The sequence below is a fragment of the Oryctolagus cuniculus genome, chromosome 18 (assembly GCF_964237555.1).
Source record: "Oryctolagus cuniculus chromosome 18, mOryCun1.1, whole genome shotgun sequence".
NCBI lineage: Eukaryota > Metazoa > Chordata > Mammalia > Lagomorpha > Leporidae > Oryctolagus > Oryctolagus cuniculus.
The window spans coordinates 10,755,549-10,774,330 of record NC_091449.1 but is presented as its reverse complement, the minus strand read 5'-3'; the positions used below and the strand labels follow the sequence as shown (position 1 = coordinate 10,774,330).

General features: G+C 56.5%; 1 protein-coding gene across 3 annotated transcripts; it reads right to left on the bottom strand.

The window, feature by feature from the left end:
- Window positions 1-7,542: 7,542 nt before the first annotated feature.
- Window positions 7,543-13,127, bottom strand: LOC100354648 (paraneoplastic antigen-like protein 8A). 3 transcript variants are annotated; one of them, XM_070062060.1, is made up of 3 exons: window positions 13,001-13,127; window positions 9,784-10,849; window positions 7,543-9,180 (listed from the first exon to the last, which is right to left on the bottom strand). In XM_070062060.1, exons 1-3 carry the CDS (start codon window positions 13,018-13,020, stop codon window positions 9,055-9,057), a joined length of 1,212 nt encoding a protein of 403 aa, XP_069918161.1. In that variant the 5' UTR covers window positions 13,021-13,127; the 3' UTR covers window positions 7,543-9,054. The 3 variants fall into 3 exon arrangements, with proteins under 3 accessions (XP_069918161.1, XP_051693376.2, XP_017194313.3); XM_051837416.2 differs by having other exon boundaries at window positions 7,544-9,180; window positions 9,591-10,849; window positions 13,001-13,125; XM_017338824.3 differs by lacking the exon at window positions 13,001-13,127 and adding an exon at window positions 10,949-11,125 and having other exon boundaries at window positions 7,544-9,180; window positions 9,591-10,849.
- Between the last annotated feature and the right edge of the window lie 5,655 nt (window positions 13,128-18,782).

The window sequence follows — 18,782 nt, the reverse complement described above, 5'->3', positions numbered from 1 at the left end:
CTCCTGGCGCCCAATCCTCACTGGCAACGAGAGAGCCCAACTTACAGATGGAGACACCGAGGCCCAGGGAGAGGCGCAAACTTCCGGTATCGATTTCTGCCGCAAACGCCGGCACCCGGCTCTCCCCGGACAGTTCTAGAAGTCCCGAATCTAAGATGCGCCCCAGCGCGGGGCTGCTGGGGGAGGCGCCCTCGCCTGGCCGCCTCCGGGGTGGGAATAGGGGGGCCGCGCCGTCTGCAGATGCTGGCTCCCGGCCGTTCCCGCCTCACTCCCAACCCCACGCTGCGGTCGCCTGCTTGGGTGCGCACAGCACAGCAGGAACTGAACCCGGGCGCTCTAATGTGGGAGAGCAGCGGATCCCCAGGGCTAAGTGCCTGCCCCCCCCAACCCCGCACTACTGTCCACTCCTCCTCTCTCCTTTGTCCCTCTGTTTTGGGTTGGATTGCGCCCTTACTCTGGAAAAACAGCTCTGCTGGGAGCTGGTGCTGTGGTGGGGCAGGTGAAGCACCCACCTGGGCTGCTGCCATCCCCATGTGGGCGCCGGTTCAAGTCCCGGCTGCTCCACTTCTGGTCCAGCTCTCTGCTACAGCCTGGGAAAGCAGTAGAAGGTGGCCTAAGTGCTTGGGCCCCTGCACTCGTGTGGGAGACCTGGAAGAAGCTCCTGGCTTCGGATCAGCCCAGCTCTGGCTGTTGTGGCCATTTGGGGAGTGAACCAGAGGATGGAAGACCTCTCTCTGTCTCTCTCTCCTGCAACTCTGCCTTTCAAATAAATCAACAACACACAGGAAGAACACAATCATTGACAAGTTTGGAAATAGAGGGAAGAAAACAGACACACCAGATACACGAGGACTTTGAAAAGTGTGTGGAAAATGAAATTAAAAATAAATGTATTTTGTTGCAAAAAATTGTTTAAATCCATGCACAGTTTTGTTTATAATAGCCATTTCCAGAAACTTTTTTTTTTGACAGGCAGAGTTAGACAGTGAGAGAGAGAGAGACAGAGAGAAATGTCTTCCTTCTGTTGGTTCACTCCCCCAATGGCCACCACGGCCGGCCTCCCATGTGGGTGGGCACAGGGACCTAAGTACCTGGGCCATCCTCCGCTGCCCTCCTGGGCCACAGCAAATAGCCGGACCAGAAGAGGGGCAACCAGGACTAGTGCCTGGCGCCCCAACCGGGACTAGAACCCGGGGTGCAGGCACCACAGGCAGAAGATTAGCCAAGGGAGCCATGGTGCCGGCCTCCAGGAACATTTTTGAAAACCTTTTTATCCCTGGATTTCAGGGAAATAGAATTGCTCCAAAATAAATTTTTTTATTTCTTTTTTATTTCTTTTTTTTTTTTTAAAGAAATATTGATTTGAGAGGTAGAGTTACAGACAGTGAGAGGGAGAGAGAGAAAGGTCTTCCATCTGATGGTTCACTCCCCAAATGGCCCCCATGGCCAGAGCTGCGCCAATCTGAAGCCAGGAGCCAGGAGCCAAGAGCTTCCTCCGGTCTCCCACATGGGTGCAGGGGCCCAAGCACCTGGGCCATCTTCTACTGCTTTCCCAGGCCATAGCAGAGAGCTGGATTGGAAGTGGAGCAGCCGGGACTAGAACTGGCGCCCATATGGGATGTGGCACTGCAGGCTAGGGCTATAACCCACTGCACCACAGCGCCAGCCCCCCCGCCAAACTTTGAAATTGAAATGCATAAAGCCAGTCTCTCATAGCTTCTGAATTCTTTTCTGCTTAGAAAAACAGTCCCCTCACTTCTCAGACTATGTATCCCTCCATCATCTTCCCTCCAGAGAGCTAGACGGCTTCATGGCTTGCTTTATTTAAATCTTTGATCCATCTGGAATTTATTTTGGTAAAAAGAATCCAGAATTTACTGTCTTCTATTCCAAAGAAACGTTGGGCTGCTGGATCTCTGTCTTGCCTGGTTTGCAACGCTGCCTTCATCCCAACCGAAAATCTCCTGATTCATAGCGCGTTTTGCTTCATTGGCAATGTCTCTGGGTTTCTTTCCAATGGTGACAAGTTTTTTTCAACAGCTTCTCCTGCACTCCCACGTCCAGGAGCTGGACAAAAACCAGCTGGGGGTTTGGGTTTTAGAGCAAAATGATGGACACTGTCCACAGCCGTCCACACGGCTTAGCCCTGCTGGGAACGTCACGGCTTGCCCACAGCACGAGATCAAGCCTCCAGCCCGTCTCTGTTACACGTTCCCCTGTTTTTCCAGACCTGCTGCACACAGCGGCCGGAAGCCGTGCCTGAGCTTTATTTGCCGTTGGGACTGAGCGTGACAGAAACACACGGGAGAGTTTGTCAAGAGCAGGCATGCCCAGACCGACAGAAACGCTCACCGCTCACGGCACAGGCAGGCTTTGCCTTGCCAACAAAGTCGCTTTATAACAAGTGCAAATATTTGCCCAGGGGACAGCAGGAAATAGTTCCTAGAACTGCAGGCAGCTCTGCGGAGCTTACCAATGTCGGTGGCTGTGGCTTGGGGTGGTTTAGCATCTTTTTTTTTTTTTTTTTTTTTTTTAAGTAACAGGGTTGCTATGTTACTGTAAAGAAGTATAGAGGAATGAAAACTGGCTGGCATTAGTGCTTCAAAAAAAAAAAAAAATCAGTGTTACAGAGGTAACGGGAGGGACTCAGTTCCCCGCTCAGGGGGTCTCGGGTTTGCTGTTGTCCCTTCTAGAAAGCAACTGCCCGGGGGGGGGGGGGTCCCTGACACCTGTCAGGCAATGGGGCGGGGTCAGGGGGAGCCGCGGTAGGAAGTCTTTGCCTTAAGCGGCGAGCGAGGGAGAAATGCCAGAATGGCCCCGCGCAGGATGCGAGCCGCGGTCAGCTGCGCTTCCAGAACGTTGTCCCCGAGGCCAGCGCCCCCGGCTTCCTTGTGCTTGAGCGTGACCAGGCGCGACACCTGATGGACTTCGCAGGAATGCAGAAGCCGTAAGCCCAGGCTGGAATTTAAAAAATTATCCCTTGGGGGACCTAAGACCTCTCCTAGCCAAAGCCACATTGATAAAACTTAAGTATGCGCCCGGAGGTGACCGGAAAGGCTTTTTTTCCAAGAGCTGTGGCCCAGCCAGCTCACTTGGCAACAGGGAGTCCTGTGGGCTCCGCACGTAACGCAGGCGGCAGGCTTCGTGGCTCTTTTTTTTTTTTTTTTTTTTTTTTATTAATTTACTTGGAAGAGCTGGAGATATATAGGACTATGGATGGATAGATAGATACAGAGAGAGATAGACAGATAGACACACACATAGATAGATAGAGAGGTCTTCCATCCGCTGGGTCACTCCCCAATTGGCCACAATGGTCAAGGCCTGGGCCAGGCTGAAGCCGGGAGCCTGGAGCTTCTTCCGGGTCTCCCACATAGGTGCAGGAGCCCAAGCACTTGGGCCACCCTCTCTGCTTTTCCGGACACACTCAACAAGCAGGCAGCTGGATCAGAAGTGGTGCATCTGGGACTCAAGCCGGCGCTCTGTTACGGGAGACACGCAGCATGGCAAGCGGTGGCTTAACCCACAGCGCCAGCCTCGAATTAACCACCGCACACACACACACACACACACCCTGTAGGGCTGAGTATTTAACGCGCTGTGCTGCAGGCCACCGCGTGGGCCACCCGCGGCCTTGCTTCGAGTTCCAGCCACTCTGCTTCTCACCCCGCTCCCTGCCCATGCGCCCGAGAAATCGCAGCAAACGCCGCCCCCCGCTGTAGGCTCCCCTCGCCCCCACCCCCGGCCACCTCTGCCCACTTCTGCGGCAGTCACGTGGAAACAGGTCAGCCCCTCGACACAAAGAGCCCTGAATGTGCGGGAGAGGGCCCCCTCCACCCGCCGTGGTCCCAGTCTGGGCTCCTCGGCTGCACCCCGGGACGCAGTGACCAGGAACTGAGAGGCGGCAGGTGCACGACGCCTGGCGCATTCGCGGGCACTTGGGGTGTCAGGGAGTGGCGTGGAGGAAGCCTCCAAGGCGGGGCGCAGGGACACGCTAGACGGCAGTGACGGGGCAGGGGCTTGCTGGCGGGGGATCCCCAGCGCTGGGGCCGGGCTCCAGTGACCCAGGGCTCCGGTGACCGCCGGCCTGCGGGTGAGGAGGGCGCGGCCCCCGGAGGAAGCCGCACAGCCGGCTGCGGGCTGGGCGAGGCGGCCCGACCGCCCTCGGTCAGTTTCCCGTCAGGACCCCAGATTGGCGTCTTGTGCTTTGCCGCCTCCCTCAGATCCGGTAGGCAGTGCCTCGCCATTTGTAAAGCAGTCAGCTTAGGGGGGTCGTGGCGCGTCCGCTGTGCGGGGTGGTTTGGTGTCGAAAGGCGTGGCTTGGGAGGAGCTTCGCTGTGGCCCCTGAAGGGCCGGGCCGGTGTGGGCGGGGCGTTGGGAGGGGCCGGGCCTAGGTGGGCGGGGCGTTGGGAGGGGCCGTGCCTGGGTGGGCGGAGCGTTGGGAGGGGCCGGGCCTGGGTGGGCGGAGCGTTGGGCGTGGCCCTGGGGCGCCAGCGGCGCACCTGTGTTGGTTTGGGACGATGCCTCCAGCTACCGTTTAGGCGGCGCTTACCTTCCAGTAAAACGATTCAAGCCGAAGGCCTGCAAGTGCTCTTAGAGCTGCTTCCTCAGCGGCCGCACGGTATCTCCCCCTCCGGGGCGCCCCAGAAATCCTCTAGCAGTGGTCCGTGACGCCTCCCCTCCGTCTTGCAAAGCTGCTAGGGTGCGCACCCCTGGTGTCCCTGGGCGCATTTGATGTGCGCGTTGTGAGCCCCGTGGCCGGAGCCACACGGCCCCGGGAGGACGCGGGGAGCCCTGAGAAACAGTCGCGAATGATCCGATCAGGTGGGCAGGGGCTTCGCGGGGTTCGGGGTGCAAGCGAGGCCTTTGCAGCCCAGGGACCCAGCCTGGCGGAGGGGTCGTCAGGGGTCGCTGACGTCTCGGAGCCTGCACTGCCTCCCCGTTTTATTTAAGGATAAAATAAGTAGCTATCAGAAAAATACTCAGAAATGTGTTTGGCACATTGTATGCTATTATATTTTTTGCTCGATTAAATTAGCAAACCTATGATCAGATTTTGTTCACTTTTTCTTCTGTGAATTCCCTGTTGAGATCCTTAGTTGCACTGTTCTACATTTGTCTTTTCCTTGATATATATGAGCTCTGTAAACCCAGGAAGATCTCTCTCTGTAACTGTGTCTTTCAAATAAATAAATAAATCTTAAAAGAGAAAGAGAGAGAGGAGAGACAGGCTGGTGTTGCCGCAGAACGGGTTAAACTGCCACCTGGCATCTCATACCGCCACCAGTTCAAGTCCCGGCTGCTCCACTTCCCATCCATCTCCCTGCTAGTGCTCCTGGGAAAGCAGCAGGGGATGGCTCACGTGCTTGGTTCCCTGCACCCCCATAAACCAGGGTAGAGTGTCAGGCTCCTGGCTTGGTTCTAGCTGTTGCAGCCATTTGGGGAGTGAACCAGCACATGGAAGATTGATCTCTCTCTCTCTCTCTCTCCTTAATATTTATTTATTTATTTACTTGAAAGGCAGAGTTACACAGAGAGAGGCAGAGAGAGAGAGAAAAAGAAAGAGAGAGGTCTTCCATCCGCTGGTTCACTCCCCAACTGCCTGCAACAGCCAGAGCTGTGCTGATCCGAAGCCAGGAGCCAGGAGCTTCTTCCAGGTCTCCCACACGGGTGCAGGGACCCAAGGACCTGGGCCATCTTCTACTGCTTTCCCAGGCCACAGAAGAGAGCTGGATTGGAAGTGGAGCAGCCGGGACTTGAAATAGCGCCCATATGGGACGCCAGCACTGCAGGCAGCAGCTTTACCCACTGTGCCACAGTGCTGGCCCCTAAAATAAATCTTTTAAAAAATGTGTTCACCTTCTCTCTGTCTCTCTCTCACTAACTCTGTCAAAAAAAAAAAAAAAATGTGTTCACCAGTTAGTTGTCTTTTGACTTTGTGGATTTGTTTTATGATGATTTAAATGTTTACACAGTTAGGCCGACTAATCTTTTCCTGGAGGACTTCTGGGCGTGGAGTCTTTCTAAGAAAGAAATGCCGGCCGGCACCATGGCTCACTTGGTTAATCCTCCGCCTGCAGCACCGGCATCTCATATGGGCGCCGGGTTCTAGTCCCGGTTGCCCCTCTTCCAGGCCAGCTCTCTGCTGTTGCCAGGGAGTGCAGTGGAGGATGGCCCAAGTGCTTGGGCCCTGCACCCCATGGGAGACCAGGAGAAGCACCTGGCTCCTGGCTTCGGATCGGTGCAGCTCCGGCTGTAGCAGTCATTGTGGGGGGTGAACCACTGTCTGTCTCTCTCTGTCTATAACTCTACCTGTCAAATAAATAAAAAGAAAAAGAAAAAGGAAGAAATGCCTCCTGCTTCCTGAGTGCTTCTTGATCTCATCTTTCACACTGACATCTCCCATCCATCTGCAGAGTATCCTGGGAACAAAGCAGGAGGCAGCAAACCCAATATCACCCTCTTTCCCCCAAGGGCCTCGCCAGCTTTCGACGCACTGGCTGTGTTTAGAAAATCCCTTTTCTGTCCTACCAATCTAAAAGAAATAGCATCGCTGTCAGAGCCCACATCATCAGATGCGCAAACTCTAATTCTAGATCGCTTATCCTCTCCGCATTTGGCTGACCCACTTATTCGGCATTAAATTACAGAGCCGGGGCCAGCGCTGTGGCGTGGCGGGTAAAGCCACTGCCTGAGACACTGGCACCCCGTATGGGTGCCTGTTTGAGTCCCAGTTGCTCCACTTCCAATCCAGCTCTCTGCTGTGGCCTGGGAAAGCAGTGGAAGATGGCCCAAGGACCTGGGCCCCTGTACCCATGTGGGAGACCCAGAAGAAGCTCCTGGCTCCTGGCTTCAGCCTGGCTCAGCCCTGGCTGTTGTGGCCATCTGGGGAGTGAACCAGTGGATGGAAGACCTCTCTCTGTGTCTCTTTCTTTCTCTGTGTAACACTCTTTCAAATAAATATGCCTTTGAATACTTAGAGTGATATTGAGGCTCATGTCCCACTTCGTTATTGATTAGGAAAGCCGATCTGCCCACGCTGATTCTCCTGAATGTTCTCCTTGTTCTCAGAGGGAAGAGTTTCACGTGTACATTACGTCCAGATGTGACAGGCCCTTTTTTTTAAAAGATGCATTTTATTTATTTGAGAGGCAGAGTGAGGGGTGCGGGTGGGGAGAGAGAGAGAGAGAGAGAGCCCTTCCATCCCCTGGTTCATTCTGCAAATGACCCCAATGGCTGGGGCTGGGCCAGGGTAGAGTCAGCAGCCAGGAGCTTCATTCAGGTCCCCCATGTGGGCACAGGGGCACAGGGGCCCAGGTTCTTGGGCCGTCTTGTGCTGCTCCCAGGTGCATTAGCAGGGAGCTGGGTGGGAAGTGGAGCAGCCGGGTCTCACCAATATGAGCTGCTGGTGCTGCAGGAGATGATGTCACAACACCGGCCCCAGATATTCATCCTCTTGTATCCGCATCTACTTAAAAAAAAGATTTATTTTTATTTATTTGAAATATAGAGTTACAGAGAGAGAGAGAGAGAGATATCTTCCAACCACCAAATGGCCATAATGGCCAGAGCTGAGCTGATCCAAAGTCAGGAGCCAGGAACTTCCTCCGGGTCTCCCACATAGGGCCATGTTCTACTGCTTTCCCAGGCCACAGCCGAGAGCTGGACAGGAAGTGGAGCAGCCGGGACTTGAACTGGCACCGGTATGGGATGCCGGTGCCGCAGGCTGAGGCTTAGCCTACTGTGCCACAGTATAGTAGACCACAGATGGGAGACCAATCCCTGGCTTTTAAATCAAAAAGGAAAAAGTAACACTCGGGGGTCCTCCCCATCTGGAAACCCTCCCCTCTGCGGAGACCTCGGCACGCTGGCAGGAGCCGCAGCCGGGGAGAAAGATGGCTGCTGCTCAGGTCCAGGGCAAGCGCGATGGCTGGGGTCCAGGCACCCTTCCCTCAAACTGCGCACGGAGAGCACACTGAACAGGAGCCTCATCAGCTTTATTTACACGTACACGCATGGTGCCAGGCGTCCACACAGCGCAGCCCTAACGGACTTGATCTTGGACCTGGGCCCCTCGGGAGTCCGGCTCGCTCCCGCGTGCTGTTGTGCACACGCACACGGAAAACCCTGCTGCTAGCGATGAGCGGCTGCCACGCCTTTTCCCTGCACCTGCAGTGAGGCTCCCGCTGAGAAACAGGCCTTAAAGCTGAACCCCCAACAGCTCACGTTCTTCAAAGGGGGCAACTCGGACAGAGCCATGGGGGCACAAGCACGGCCAGTACATAGCTGGGGAGTTGTGGCAGAACGGGGAGGGGGCATGGGGATCAGCAGGGGAGACCTTCGGGCCTTCAGCAGGTGCATGGGACTGGACTCCGCCCACTGGTGCAGAAACACCGAACTCGAGCCCTGCACACAAACAAGCTAACACCTGCCGGTGTGCACAGAGGAGGCTGGTTAGGGTTGTGTGGTCACTTTCCACACTCGAAAACACACGAGAGAGAGGCTGCCCCACATGGCTCTGGATGGATGCCTTGGACTCAGGGCAGAGTGTGGCAACCACTGGTCCCGGGCACACGCACACACACACACACACAGACGCACACTCACACACACGTGTACACATGCATATGACATGGCAGTCCAGTCTTACTTAGCATGTCTCAGATCAGAAGGGAGATGTCAGCCAGTTTTTTCCAGGATTTCCTTCCCCCCACCCTGTACATGAGGAGGGGTCTTCAGCCCTGCCCACTGGTCACAGCACAGACCGGAGCGGAAAAGAGGCCGCCCCACTCTGCCAAGGCCAGTGAGCGAGCAAGGAGTCAGGGGAAAGGCTGGGCGCCGGTGAGCACCGCACGCACCCTGCCGGTGCACAGAGGGGAGTGAACGTTCTAGAACTTTCCCAAGCCACTTACCCACTCTCCCGCTTCTGAAGATGAGACACGGAGGGGAAAGAGCAGGCCTGGGGGAGAGAGAGGCAGAGGGAGTCGCCCGCCCCCATCCCTCCCGCCCAGGGCTCGTGGGCCATTTACCTCTGGGGGCCAGGCACCCACAAACTCATCCCCAAGCGTCCCAAGTCTGGCCTGAGCCCACAAGAGAAGTCGCTGCTCCGGCCTGGGGCTTCTTCCCAGGCCCACCTTCAACTCCTCCGCCAGGCGCTCCCAGATCAAAGCTTACTGGTATCTGCGGATAAACAAGACCAGCGAGGGTGGAGGCGGGGACAGGTGTCAGGAGGCGACAGGTGTCAGGAGGGGACAGGTGTCAGAAGGAAGCATCCCTGAACTCCCAAACTCCGGGCACTCGGAGAGGCCGAGTGACCATGGCGACCCTCACCAACGAGAAGGGGGTGGGGGTGCTGTATCCCCTCCTACCCCTCCCCCACCGCAGGGGTCCCCAGTGCTGGCCCTCAGGAGTTCCTAAGAGCAGTTTGGGCTCCCGTCCCCAAACCTCACCTGTGCCATCAGTCTCCTCCATGCGCTAAGGCTCCCCACCCCATCACCCACTTGATCCACTGCACGCTGGGTGCCTCTGTCCCCAGCCACTCTCCTCCCACCACTCCTGACACATGGGAATCACTCCTGTGTCACGCTCACCAGCATAGGCATGGGGAGCGCCTCCCGGCCTGGCCGTGGGAGCCCTGGACGTGGAGGCAGGCGGCTCTGCGGGCTGCGGGCCCCTGGGGACCGGTGCCTCCCTCCTGGGGATGGTTCCTTTCTTGGGAGTCGCTGGCTTCTTCTGGGCGTCTTCGGAACCCACCAGGACGTAAGAGCCGGGGCCCAGGCTCACCTTCTTCTTCTTCCTGGGGGGCGTCTCCTGACTCCCGTCTTGGTCTGACTCACAGGCGGCTGCACGGCTCCCGGAGTCCACGGCTGGGTCCCCGGGCACCTGCTTCCCGGCTGACTCCTCCTGCTTCACGGGGGGCTTCGGGGGGCTCCTGCCCGACTTGGAGACCTCCATGCTTTCCGCCTCTCCAGCCCTGGCCTCCGCCTCCAGGGCCGCCTGGCTGGATCCGTGGATGCCTCTGGGTTGTTTCCAGGGTGCTGGCTCCTGCTTGGGGTTCTTCTGCTTGTTTCTCCTGGAGCGAGACGCGGCTCCCGCCCTGCGGACCAGGGGCTTCGGGGGGTCCCCCTGGTCTTCCAGCTCTGGCCAGGCGCCGCCGGCATCCTCCACCTTCAGGGCAGAGCCCACCTCGGCAGCAAATCCGGGCTCCTTCTTCACCTTCTTCCCTGCTGTGCAGGCCCAGGCCGCCGCCGCCTCGGCCAACTCCTGAGCTCTGGCTTCGTCCCGGCTGCGGGTCTGGGCGTCCATGCAGAAGATGACCTGCACGACTGCCCCCAGCAGCACGCCCAAAGCCTCCGCCCAGCTGTCCGAGGGCCGACCCTGGTTCTGGGGCTGCGGCTGCTGGTTGAGCTGCAGCAGGTGGACCACATCCTCCCAGGTACGCCCCTCGGCCTCCAGGAATTCATGCAGATTCTTCAGAAACTCGGCATCCTGGGTGGGGTCTCTACAGACCACCCTCCAGGGACCGCCCCGGCCTGGGAACTCCCGGGGGAGGGTGCTCAGGTTCAAGCCCTCGCCGACCTCGAGGAGGGCGGCCTTGGCGTTCTCCTCCCGCAAAAACATCTTGTTGAGCACGCGGTAGGGGCCCAGGGGGGCGAGGACCGCGTTCAAGGTCTCCTCGATTTCCGCTTGGCCACAGTCCTCCGGGATGCCCGTGACCAACAGGGACCTGTGGATGTCCACTTCCATCCCCCGACACCAGTCTTCCAGAAGGTTCATGGCCATGGCCCCAAGAGCCCAAGAGGCGGGTGGACGGATGTGGGCTGCTGGCGGCGGACCCCAAATATCAACCCTGCAAGGTCACCAGACGGTGAGGTCAGATGCGCGGGGAGAGGACCCCTCGTGATTTCCCAACACCCTCCTCCCCAGCCCGGGGCCCGAATGCTCACACGTGTCCGGGAAGCTGCCCTCCGTCCCGCCCCCGGGGCCTGGCACCGGCAGCCCCGCCTCCGACAGTACAGCCGGGCCAAGGACAGGCCGCTGGGATGCAGCCCCTCCCCAGGGCTGGCCCCGGCCACCTCGGCGCTGCAAGACGACAGGCAGCTGCCGGCCGCCCCCGGCTCCAACCCGGGCGGATCACGCGATTCCCAGCCTCGATCCCGGCCGCCGCGCGGAGCCGAAGCCGGCGCCCCGCAGCGCGCGCCTGCGCACTTGCTCCCGCGCCCCGGCTCCCGGTCCTCCGCGGCGCAGCTCCGGCGGTCGTCATGGCAACTCGCGCTGGGTTGCTAGGGCTGATAGGGGCTCTGGGCGGCAGGTGGAGGTGCACCTGTCCAGGCCTTCACCCAGCAGAGGGACTGGACATGCTCAAGCTGTCCCACCAGACCCTCTCTTTCTGCCCATGTGGACCTTGGGAGCAGGGGTGGGGTTCCGGGTGCCTGCGCTGGGTTCTAGTCCAGCTCTTTCATTCCTTATGTTGAATTCAGCCAACGAGACCCCCCCCCACCCGAGATGCCGGACATTAGAGGGCAGCAGGGAAAGGAGGCTTGAATCCCCTGGGTTTCTCCCCAAAACCCATAGCTTCTGTTGGGCAGCCTGCTCCAGCTGCCACTTCTGGGTTCTAGAAACTTCCAGAAATTTCCAGAAAATTCACCCCCCTCCTTTTTTTTTTTTTTTTTTTTTTTGACAGGCAGAGTTAGACAGTGAGAGAGAGACAGAAAGAAAGGTCTTCCTTTTTCCATTGGTTCACCCCCCAAATGGCTGCTACGGCTGGCGCACTGCACCAATCCGATGGCAGGAGCCAGGTGCTTCTCCTGGTCTCCCATACGGGTGCAGGGCCCAAGCACTTGGGCCATCCTCCACTGCACTCCCTGGCCACAGCAGAGAGCTGGCCTGGAAGAGGGGCAACCGGGACAGAATCCGGCGCCCACATGGGATGCTGGCGCCACAGGCGGAGGATTAACCAAGGGAGCCACAGCACCAGCCCATGGGATGGATCGGTTTCTAAGCATTTTGTTTTCTGGTCATATGGGAAAAAAGAAAATGAATCACTTGAAAGCTATAAATAAAAATTGAGTCCAGAGAATCTTTTTTTTTAAAGATTTATTTTATTTATTTGAAAGACAGAGTTACACAGAAAGATAAGGAGATACAGAGAGGTCTTCTATCCACTGGTTCACTCCCCAACTGGCCGCAAAGGCCAAAGCAGCACCAATCTGAAGCCAGGAGCCAGGAGCCAGGAGCCAGGAGCTTCTTCTGGGTCTCCCACGCGGGTGCAGGGGCCCAAGGACTTGGGCCATCTTCCACTGCTTTCTGAGGCCATAGCAGAGAGCTGGATCGGAAGTGGAGCAGCCGGGACTCGAACCGGCATCCATATGGGATGCTGGCACTGCAGGCAGTGGCTGTACCTGCTACGCCACAGCGCCAGCCCCGAGTCCAGAGAATCTTTAAACTAGGGGCTGGCACTGTGGTGTACTGGGTTAAGCCTCCACCTGCAGGGCCAGTATCCTATACGGGTGCTGGTTCAAGTCCCGGCTGCTCCACTTCCAATCCAGCTGCCTGCTGGTATGCCCAGGACAGCAGCAGAGGACGGGCCAGGTGCTTGGACCCTGAACCCATTTGGGAGACCCGGAAGGAGCTCCTGGCTCCTGACTTTGGGTTGGTCCAGCTCCAGCCATTTCAGCCATTTGGGGAGTGAACCAGAGGAAGGAAGACCCCCCCTGCCCGTAAGTCTGTCTTTCAAATAAACAAATAAAAATCTTTTTTTAAAAAAAAGTATTAAATAAAGAAAAGTGATTATAACAGACAACATTAAAATAAAAAGGGCATTATTTAAAAAAAAGGAATCTTTAAAAAACAATGCTGTGTGTATTTATCTATGTCATGTATTCCAAAATCTTTAAGATATTTTAAGAGAATTTTTTTTAAATTTGTTTATATATAAAAAGGAACTATATATATAAATGTACATATACATTTCAAGAAACTCACAGAAAAGTCACATTACCCTTTAACTCGTTTGTCCATGAGTTTCCGGAAGGTCCCTGGTGTGTGTGTGTTAGGGGGGTCAGCTGCCTGCCAACTCCCCCAGTCAGGAGCCACACAGATTGCCGGCCCATTTAAAAATAGTGGCTAGCACCTGTAACAGGAGTCCGTGTGGTTTCCATGACAACGCGTGGTCCCGTGGTTCCCGTGGCAACGCCCTGGTCTGCGGTTTCCCCGGCAACGCGTCCCCGAAGCCGCAGGTCCCGCCTCCCTCCCTGCACCGCGCGGTCCCGGATTTGCCTGTGGGCTTCTGTTTTTCCGGGCTGGGTGTTTTACGTGGGGATCCACACGGCGTGAAGATTCAGGGGGCCCGGGGCAGGCATCCTGGGCCCCGCGTGGCCACGGCCCCGCGGGCGTTGTGCAACTCCGGCTGACGCCGCCCCCCCACCTCTCCCACCCCCCAATCCCACGTCCACCCCCGCCCCCACAACGCGCAGGCGCCCACCTCAACATCTGTCCACTCACACCTTATCTCACAGCATCATTGCTAAACACGCGGATTATTTCCAGGTAGCCATACCTTTTTATTTTTATTTTTATTAAAGATTTATTTATTTGTTTGAAAGAGCTACTCAGAGGAGACACGGGGAGAGAGAGAGAGAGATCTTCCATCCGATGGTTCACTCCCCAATTAGCTGCAACAGCTGGAGCTGTGCCTATCCGAAGCCAGGAGCCAGGAGCTTCCTCTGGGTCTCCCACGTGGGTGCAGGGGCCCAAGGACTTGGCCATCTTCTACTGATCCCGCAGGCCACAGCAGAGAGCTGGATTGGAAGAGGAGCAGCCAGGTCTTGAACAGGGATGCTGGCACTGCAGGCCAGGGCTTTAACCCGCTGTGCCACAGCACCGGCCCCATACCTTTTTTTATTTTTAATTTCTATTAAAATACCCCAGAAAAAAAGAGAGAGGGAGATAATCGGTTGGCCAAGAGTTAATGGTTATTACAGCAGGAAGCTCACGATGTTATTTAGTCTCTATAGATGTAGACATTTCACAGTTTCCATAAATAAAAACTTTACAAAGGAGAGAAGAAAAATGTCTCCTCTCTAGAATTGTATCTAGAAAATACATGCAATCTGCTCTCTTTATATGAATAAGAATTAAAAAAAAAACTGTCATATCTGTCTTTGGCATCATTCCCCCTTTTTTTTACGAACATGATTTTTTAAATAAAGATTTGATTTATTTATTTGAGAGGTGAGAGAGACAGAGAGAGGGGTCTTCCATCCACTGGTTCACTCCCCAAATGGCCACAATGGCCAGAGCTGAGCCGATCCGAAGCCGGGAGCCAGGCACTTCCTCCTGGTCTCCCACACGGGTGCAGGAGCCCAAGCACTTGGGCCATCCTCCACTGCCTTCCTGGGCCACAGCAGAGAGCTGGACTGGAAGAGGGGCAGCTGGGACTAGAACCAGTGCCCAAATGGGGTGCCGGGGCCACAGGCGGAGGATTAACCTACTGTGCCATGGAGCCAGCCCCGCTAATATGATTTTATGGACAGAATAAAACCCATCTCCATAGGATTTTATTGCTTTAATCCTAGTTGTTCTCACAATGTGTATCCTTCTCTATAACCTTTTTAAAAAGATTGTATGTATTGGAGAGGCAGAGTTACAGACAAAGAGGTCTTCCATCCCTGGTTCACTTCCCAAATGGCCGGAGCTGGGCAGATCCGAAGCCAGGAGCCAGGAGCTTCCTCCAGGTCACCCACACGGGTGCTGGGCCGCAAGCACTTGGGCCATCTACTACTCCTTCCCCAGGCCATGGCAGAGATCTGGATCTGAAGGGGAGCAGCCGGGACTCGAACCTGGGGCCCATATGGGATGCTGGCGCTACAGGCAGAGGCTTAATCTATGCCACGGTGTCAGCCCACTCCCCTGCAACTTTAAAAGGTGAAACTGGGACAGGCATTTGGGTAGCAGTGGAGCTGCTTGTGTCCCACAACAGAGTCCCCATCCAGCTCCCCACTCACGCACACGCTGGGAGGCGGCAGGGGACGGCTGGAGGGCTCCTGTCGCTCCCCCTCTTCGTGGAGGAACGACACAAGACCCTGCGCTGTTCTTTTGTCTGCTCGGCCCTCCCCGGGTTTGCTGCTGGTTCTTCCCGGGTTGGCTACCGTCCCTTCCACCTCCGTGGAAGGGCGGTTCCCCCTGCCACTTTCCCCACTTCCGCGGGGGAGCAGCACACCGCCGGCCGGCTCTCTCGGGGGCTGCACGGATGTTCCTTCAAATAGATGTTCCCTGTGCATGTTGTCTCGCTCCTCCTTTATAGTCCTCTTCCACCAATCCCAACTCTGCTACCCACACGCTGAGTACGCTGCTCTCCTCCAATCAGGAGCAGGTCCTGCTGTTTATTGGTTGAACTGGAGGCAGCTGTGTAGAAGCTGTTTCCTCCTCTCCCAGCGCCATATTGTGGGAGAGCAGATGCATAGAATAAGTCTTAATTCCAGTAACTTAGTCTAGTCCGAGTTGCTCCCAGTTGCTCCCCACAGGCTCCCAGCTCTGACTCTGCCCGTGAACCTGAGCCTGAAGCAAGCTGTCTGGGCCATCCCTCTGAGCCTTCTCCCACCTTGCGTTAGTGTCTTTGGAGGAGTTACGGTGACCTCACCCCAAAATCATCACCACGCCCTCGTCCTGTGCCTGGGGATCCCGTCGTGATGGTCAGGAGCACACCACCCCTCCTTTACGAGCCTCAGTTTCTCTGTCTGCTTAATGGGGTGTTGGGAGGATTCTGGAGGCAACACACAGGAATCGGGGGCCTCTGGGTTATAGAACCCCCTCAGCACCTGTCAGTCAACGTCGCTGTTACCCTCTACGTGGAGAAATGGGTCCCGGCACTGTGGCGGGGTGGGTGACACCACCACCTGCAACACCGGCACCCCATGGAGTCCTGATTCGCACCCTGGCTGCTCCACTTCCGACCCAGCTCCCTGCTAATGCGCCTGGGAAAGCAGAGGAGAGACAGAACACGTTCATCTGCTGGTTCACTCCCCAAGTGGCCACAAGGGCCAGGGTTGGGCCAGGCTGAAGCCAGGAGTCTGGAACTCCACCCTGGTCTCCCAATGGGTGCAGGGGCCTGAGCACTTGGGCCATCTGCTGCTGTTTTCCCAGGCGCATTAGCAGGGAGCTGGATGGGAGGCCGAGCAGCCGGGACCCCAACCAGTGCTCCACCGTGGGATGCTGGCATCACAGGGCAGTGAGCCGTGAGCCCGCTGCCCTGGGCTTACAAAACTTTATTTTCTACTTTCCGAGTGTGTGCGTGTGTGGTGGCTGGGTCCTAGGTCACAGTAAAGTAGATTTCTCACCATGGACTGTGTCCACACAGGGCTGACAGCCACTGCCCTGCGTCTCCCTGTGAGTTGCTTTATCAAGGCAGAGCTGGAAGGCATGGTGGGCGGCGCCTGTAGGCTTCCAGGTGGCTGGGGTCCCGGTGTGACTTCTCAACTTGGTTGTAATTGCGATGCAATTAAAAGATACAGGACCGGGGACAGGTGTTGGGCAGAGTGGGCCAAGCCACTGCTAGAGATGCCCGCAGAGCCTGGCTCTGCTCTACAGCCCAGCCCCCTGCTCCCGCTCGCCCTGGGAGGGAGCAGGCGGCGGCTCAAGTACCTGGTGCCTGCTGCCCACATGCTAGACCCAAGTTCCTGGCTTCCGCCCGACCCAGCTCTCTGGCTGTTGCGGGCATTTGCGGAGTGAACTACTGGATAGGAGCTCTCTCTGTCTCTGTCTTTGCCTTTCAAATACATTTTTAAAAAAGACGTAGGGTCTGGTTCGTGCATTTTTTCATTATACAGAACAGAAATCTAAAATAAAGCTCAAGGCTTCAAAATGCCACCCCCACCCCCCCGGGGGCCAGCTCTGCGCCAGGCCATGCTGAGCGCCTTCTGTCTCCCTTTCTGGAAATAAAACCCAGGGATCTGGTGGCGGGAGAAGAGCCGCCGGGGCTCCGGTGACAGCCACAGCTGCAAGCTCCAATTCTGCTCTCGACCAAAAAAAAAAAAAAAAAAAAAAAAAAGTCCAGCAGCTGCCTCCCTCTGCACACGGGGAGAACATTCCAAGTGAGGCACCGTGGCCAGGAAACCGAGAGGCCCCGCATTCTTTTCCCTTCACTTATTTTTCCTGAAAAAGCCACACAGCAAAATAACCCATGCAGTAACACTGTATCCATATAAAGCTTAAACTAAGGGCCGCGGGGTTCGGAGTGAAACAGATCTTCGGGGGGGGGGGGGGGGGTGGACCTGGGGTGGGGCAGCAGGGGCTTGGGGTGGGCCCGACCCTGGGGGAGCCCCCGGGCGTCTTCACGTGGCGCTGGCTTGGAGAACTACTTGTGAGACTGTGCCTTTGCGTTTGGGGCACTGTTCTGTATGCATATTACATGTTCCACAATTTTAAAAGATGATTTGTTTTAGAAAAAAAAAACCCTCACATTCAAGTTTATAACAGCGAAATAAGTGGTTTCACTGTCTTCTAGAATGTTCCATGGCTAAAAAACTCGGGTTACAGTAGTGAAATCAGTGGTTTCACTATCTTCTAGAATGTTCCATGATAAAAAAAAAAAAACAACACCTGGGTTACAGCAGGAAACTCAACGGTTTCACTATTTTCTAGAATGTTCCCCAGCTGAAAACCTGAAGCCAGACTCGTAAACAGCACACAGTCAGGGTTAAGTCCCCTCCTCTTTCTTGGAGATGGATGCCGGCTGCGCCTGTCCTGGAAGGGGGCGGGACACAGCCTGGGCCTGTGGCCAAGCCTGCCCTGGGCTTGAAGCCTTTTGCCAAAGAAACACAGGGGAGTGAGCTGTTCCGTGCATGCTTTTTAAAAGGAGGGAGTGGCTTCTACTCCTCAAAACCAAAATGGACCGCCGTTTTCTACATTCGATAAAACCACTGCCGACTTGACGAGGCACAACTGGTCAACCCGGACAGCACCCAGTGGGCAGCGGGAGGGCTGTGAGGTGGGGGGAGCCCGGGTTCTCTGGTGGCCCAGGAGGTGTCACAGGGAGCAAACACTCAGACAGCACCCAAGGGCCCTGCACATCCGAACGGGCGGGCGCCCCCGGGGGGCAGAGGGATGCGAGGGCGGTGGGAAGGAGGTCTGTGCGGGCAGGAGGCCGCCCACTCCCCAGGGGCCCGTGCGTGGGTGTGGCTCAGCCGCCCGTGCCGAGGCCAAGGAGCCCTTAGACCGATTTCTTTCATGCAGCCAAGATAAAACGTTCCATGCGCGTCTCACGGTAACATCCGGGAGCCGGCATTTCTTCCTCCTTAAACGTTTAGTGTTACTTTGCGTCTGGAGCCTTTAGGACTAAATCCTAACTATCTAAGATACTGTGTTTTCTGCATAGAATTTGCAGGGAGTTGGTTTCCTGCCTTTCACCCCGGGACTCACGCCTCTGCCTGGCGCTGCTGGGTTCCTGCTGTGCAAGCCCCTCCCCTCTATACCTCCCCCCCCCCGGCTTCCGGGAGCCCCCCTTCTTCTTTTTCCCTCTAGATCAACTGTCCGCCCATAGAACGGGCCCACGCGGGGCCTGTGTTTCTTTCCCTAACACAGAGCTCGCCAGCTGTGCCCACGCGGCTGCCAGTGGATGACTCCCCGCGGTGTGTTTGCAGCCCGGACGAATTCATTCCCCTTTTTCATAGGCGGACGAGTAAAAGAAAGCTACTGAGCTATTGGCTGCCTGCAGAGCCTGTCAAAGAGATGGAGGGCTTGTGATCTCCAGAAGTTCTGGGCCTGAGACGGCAGCTGCAGGTGCA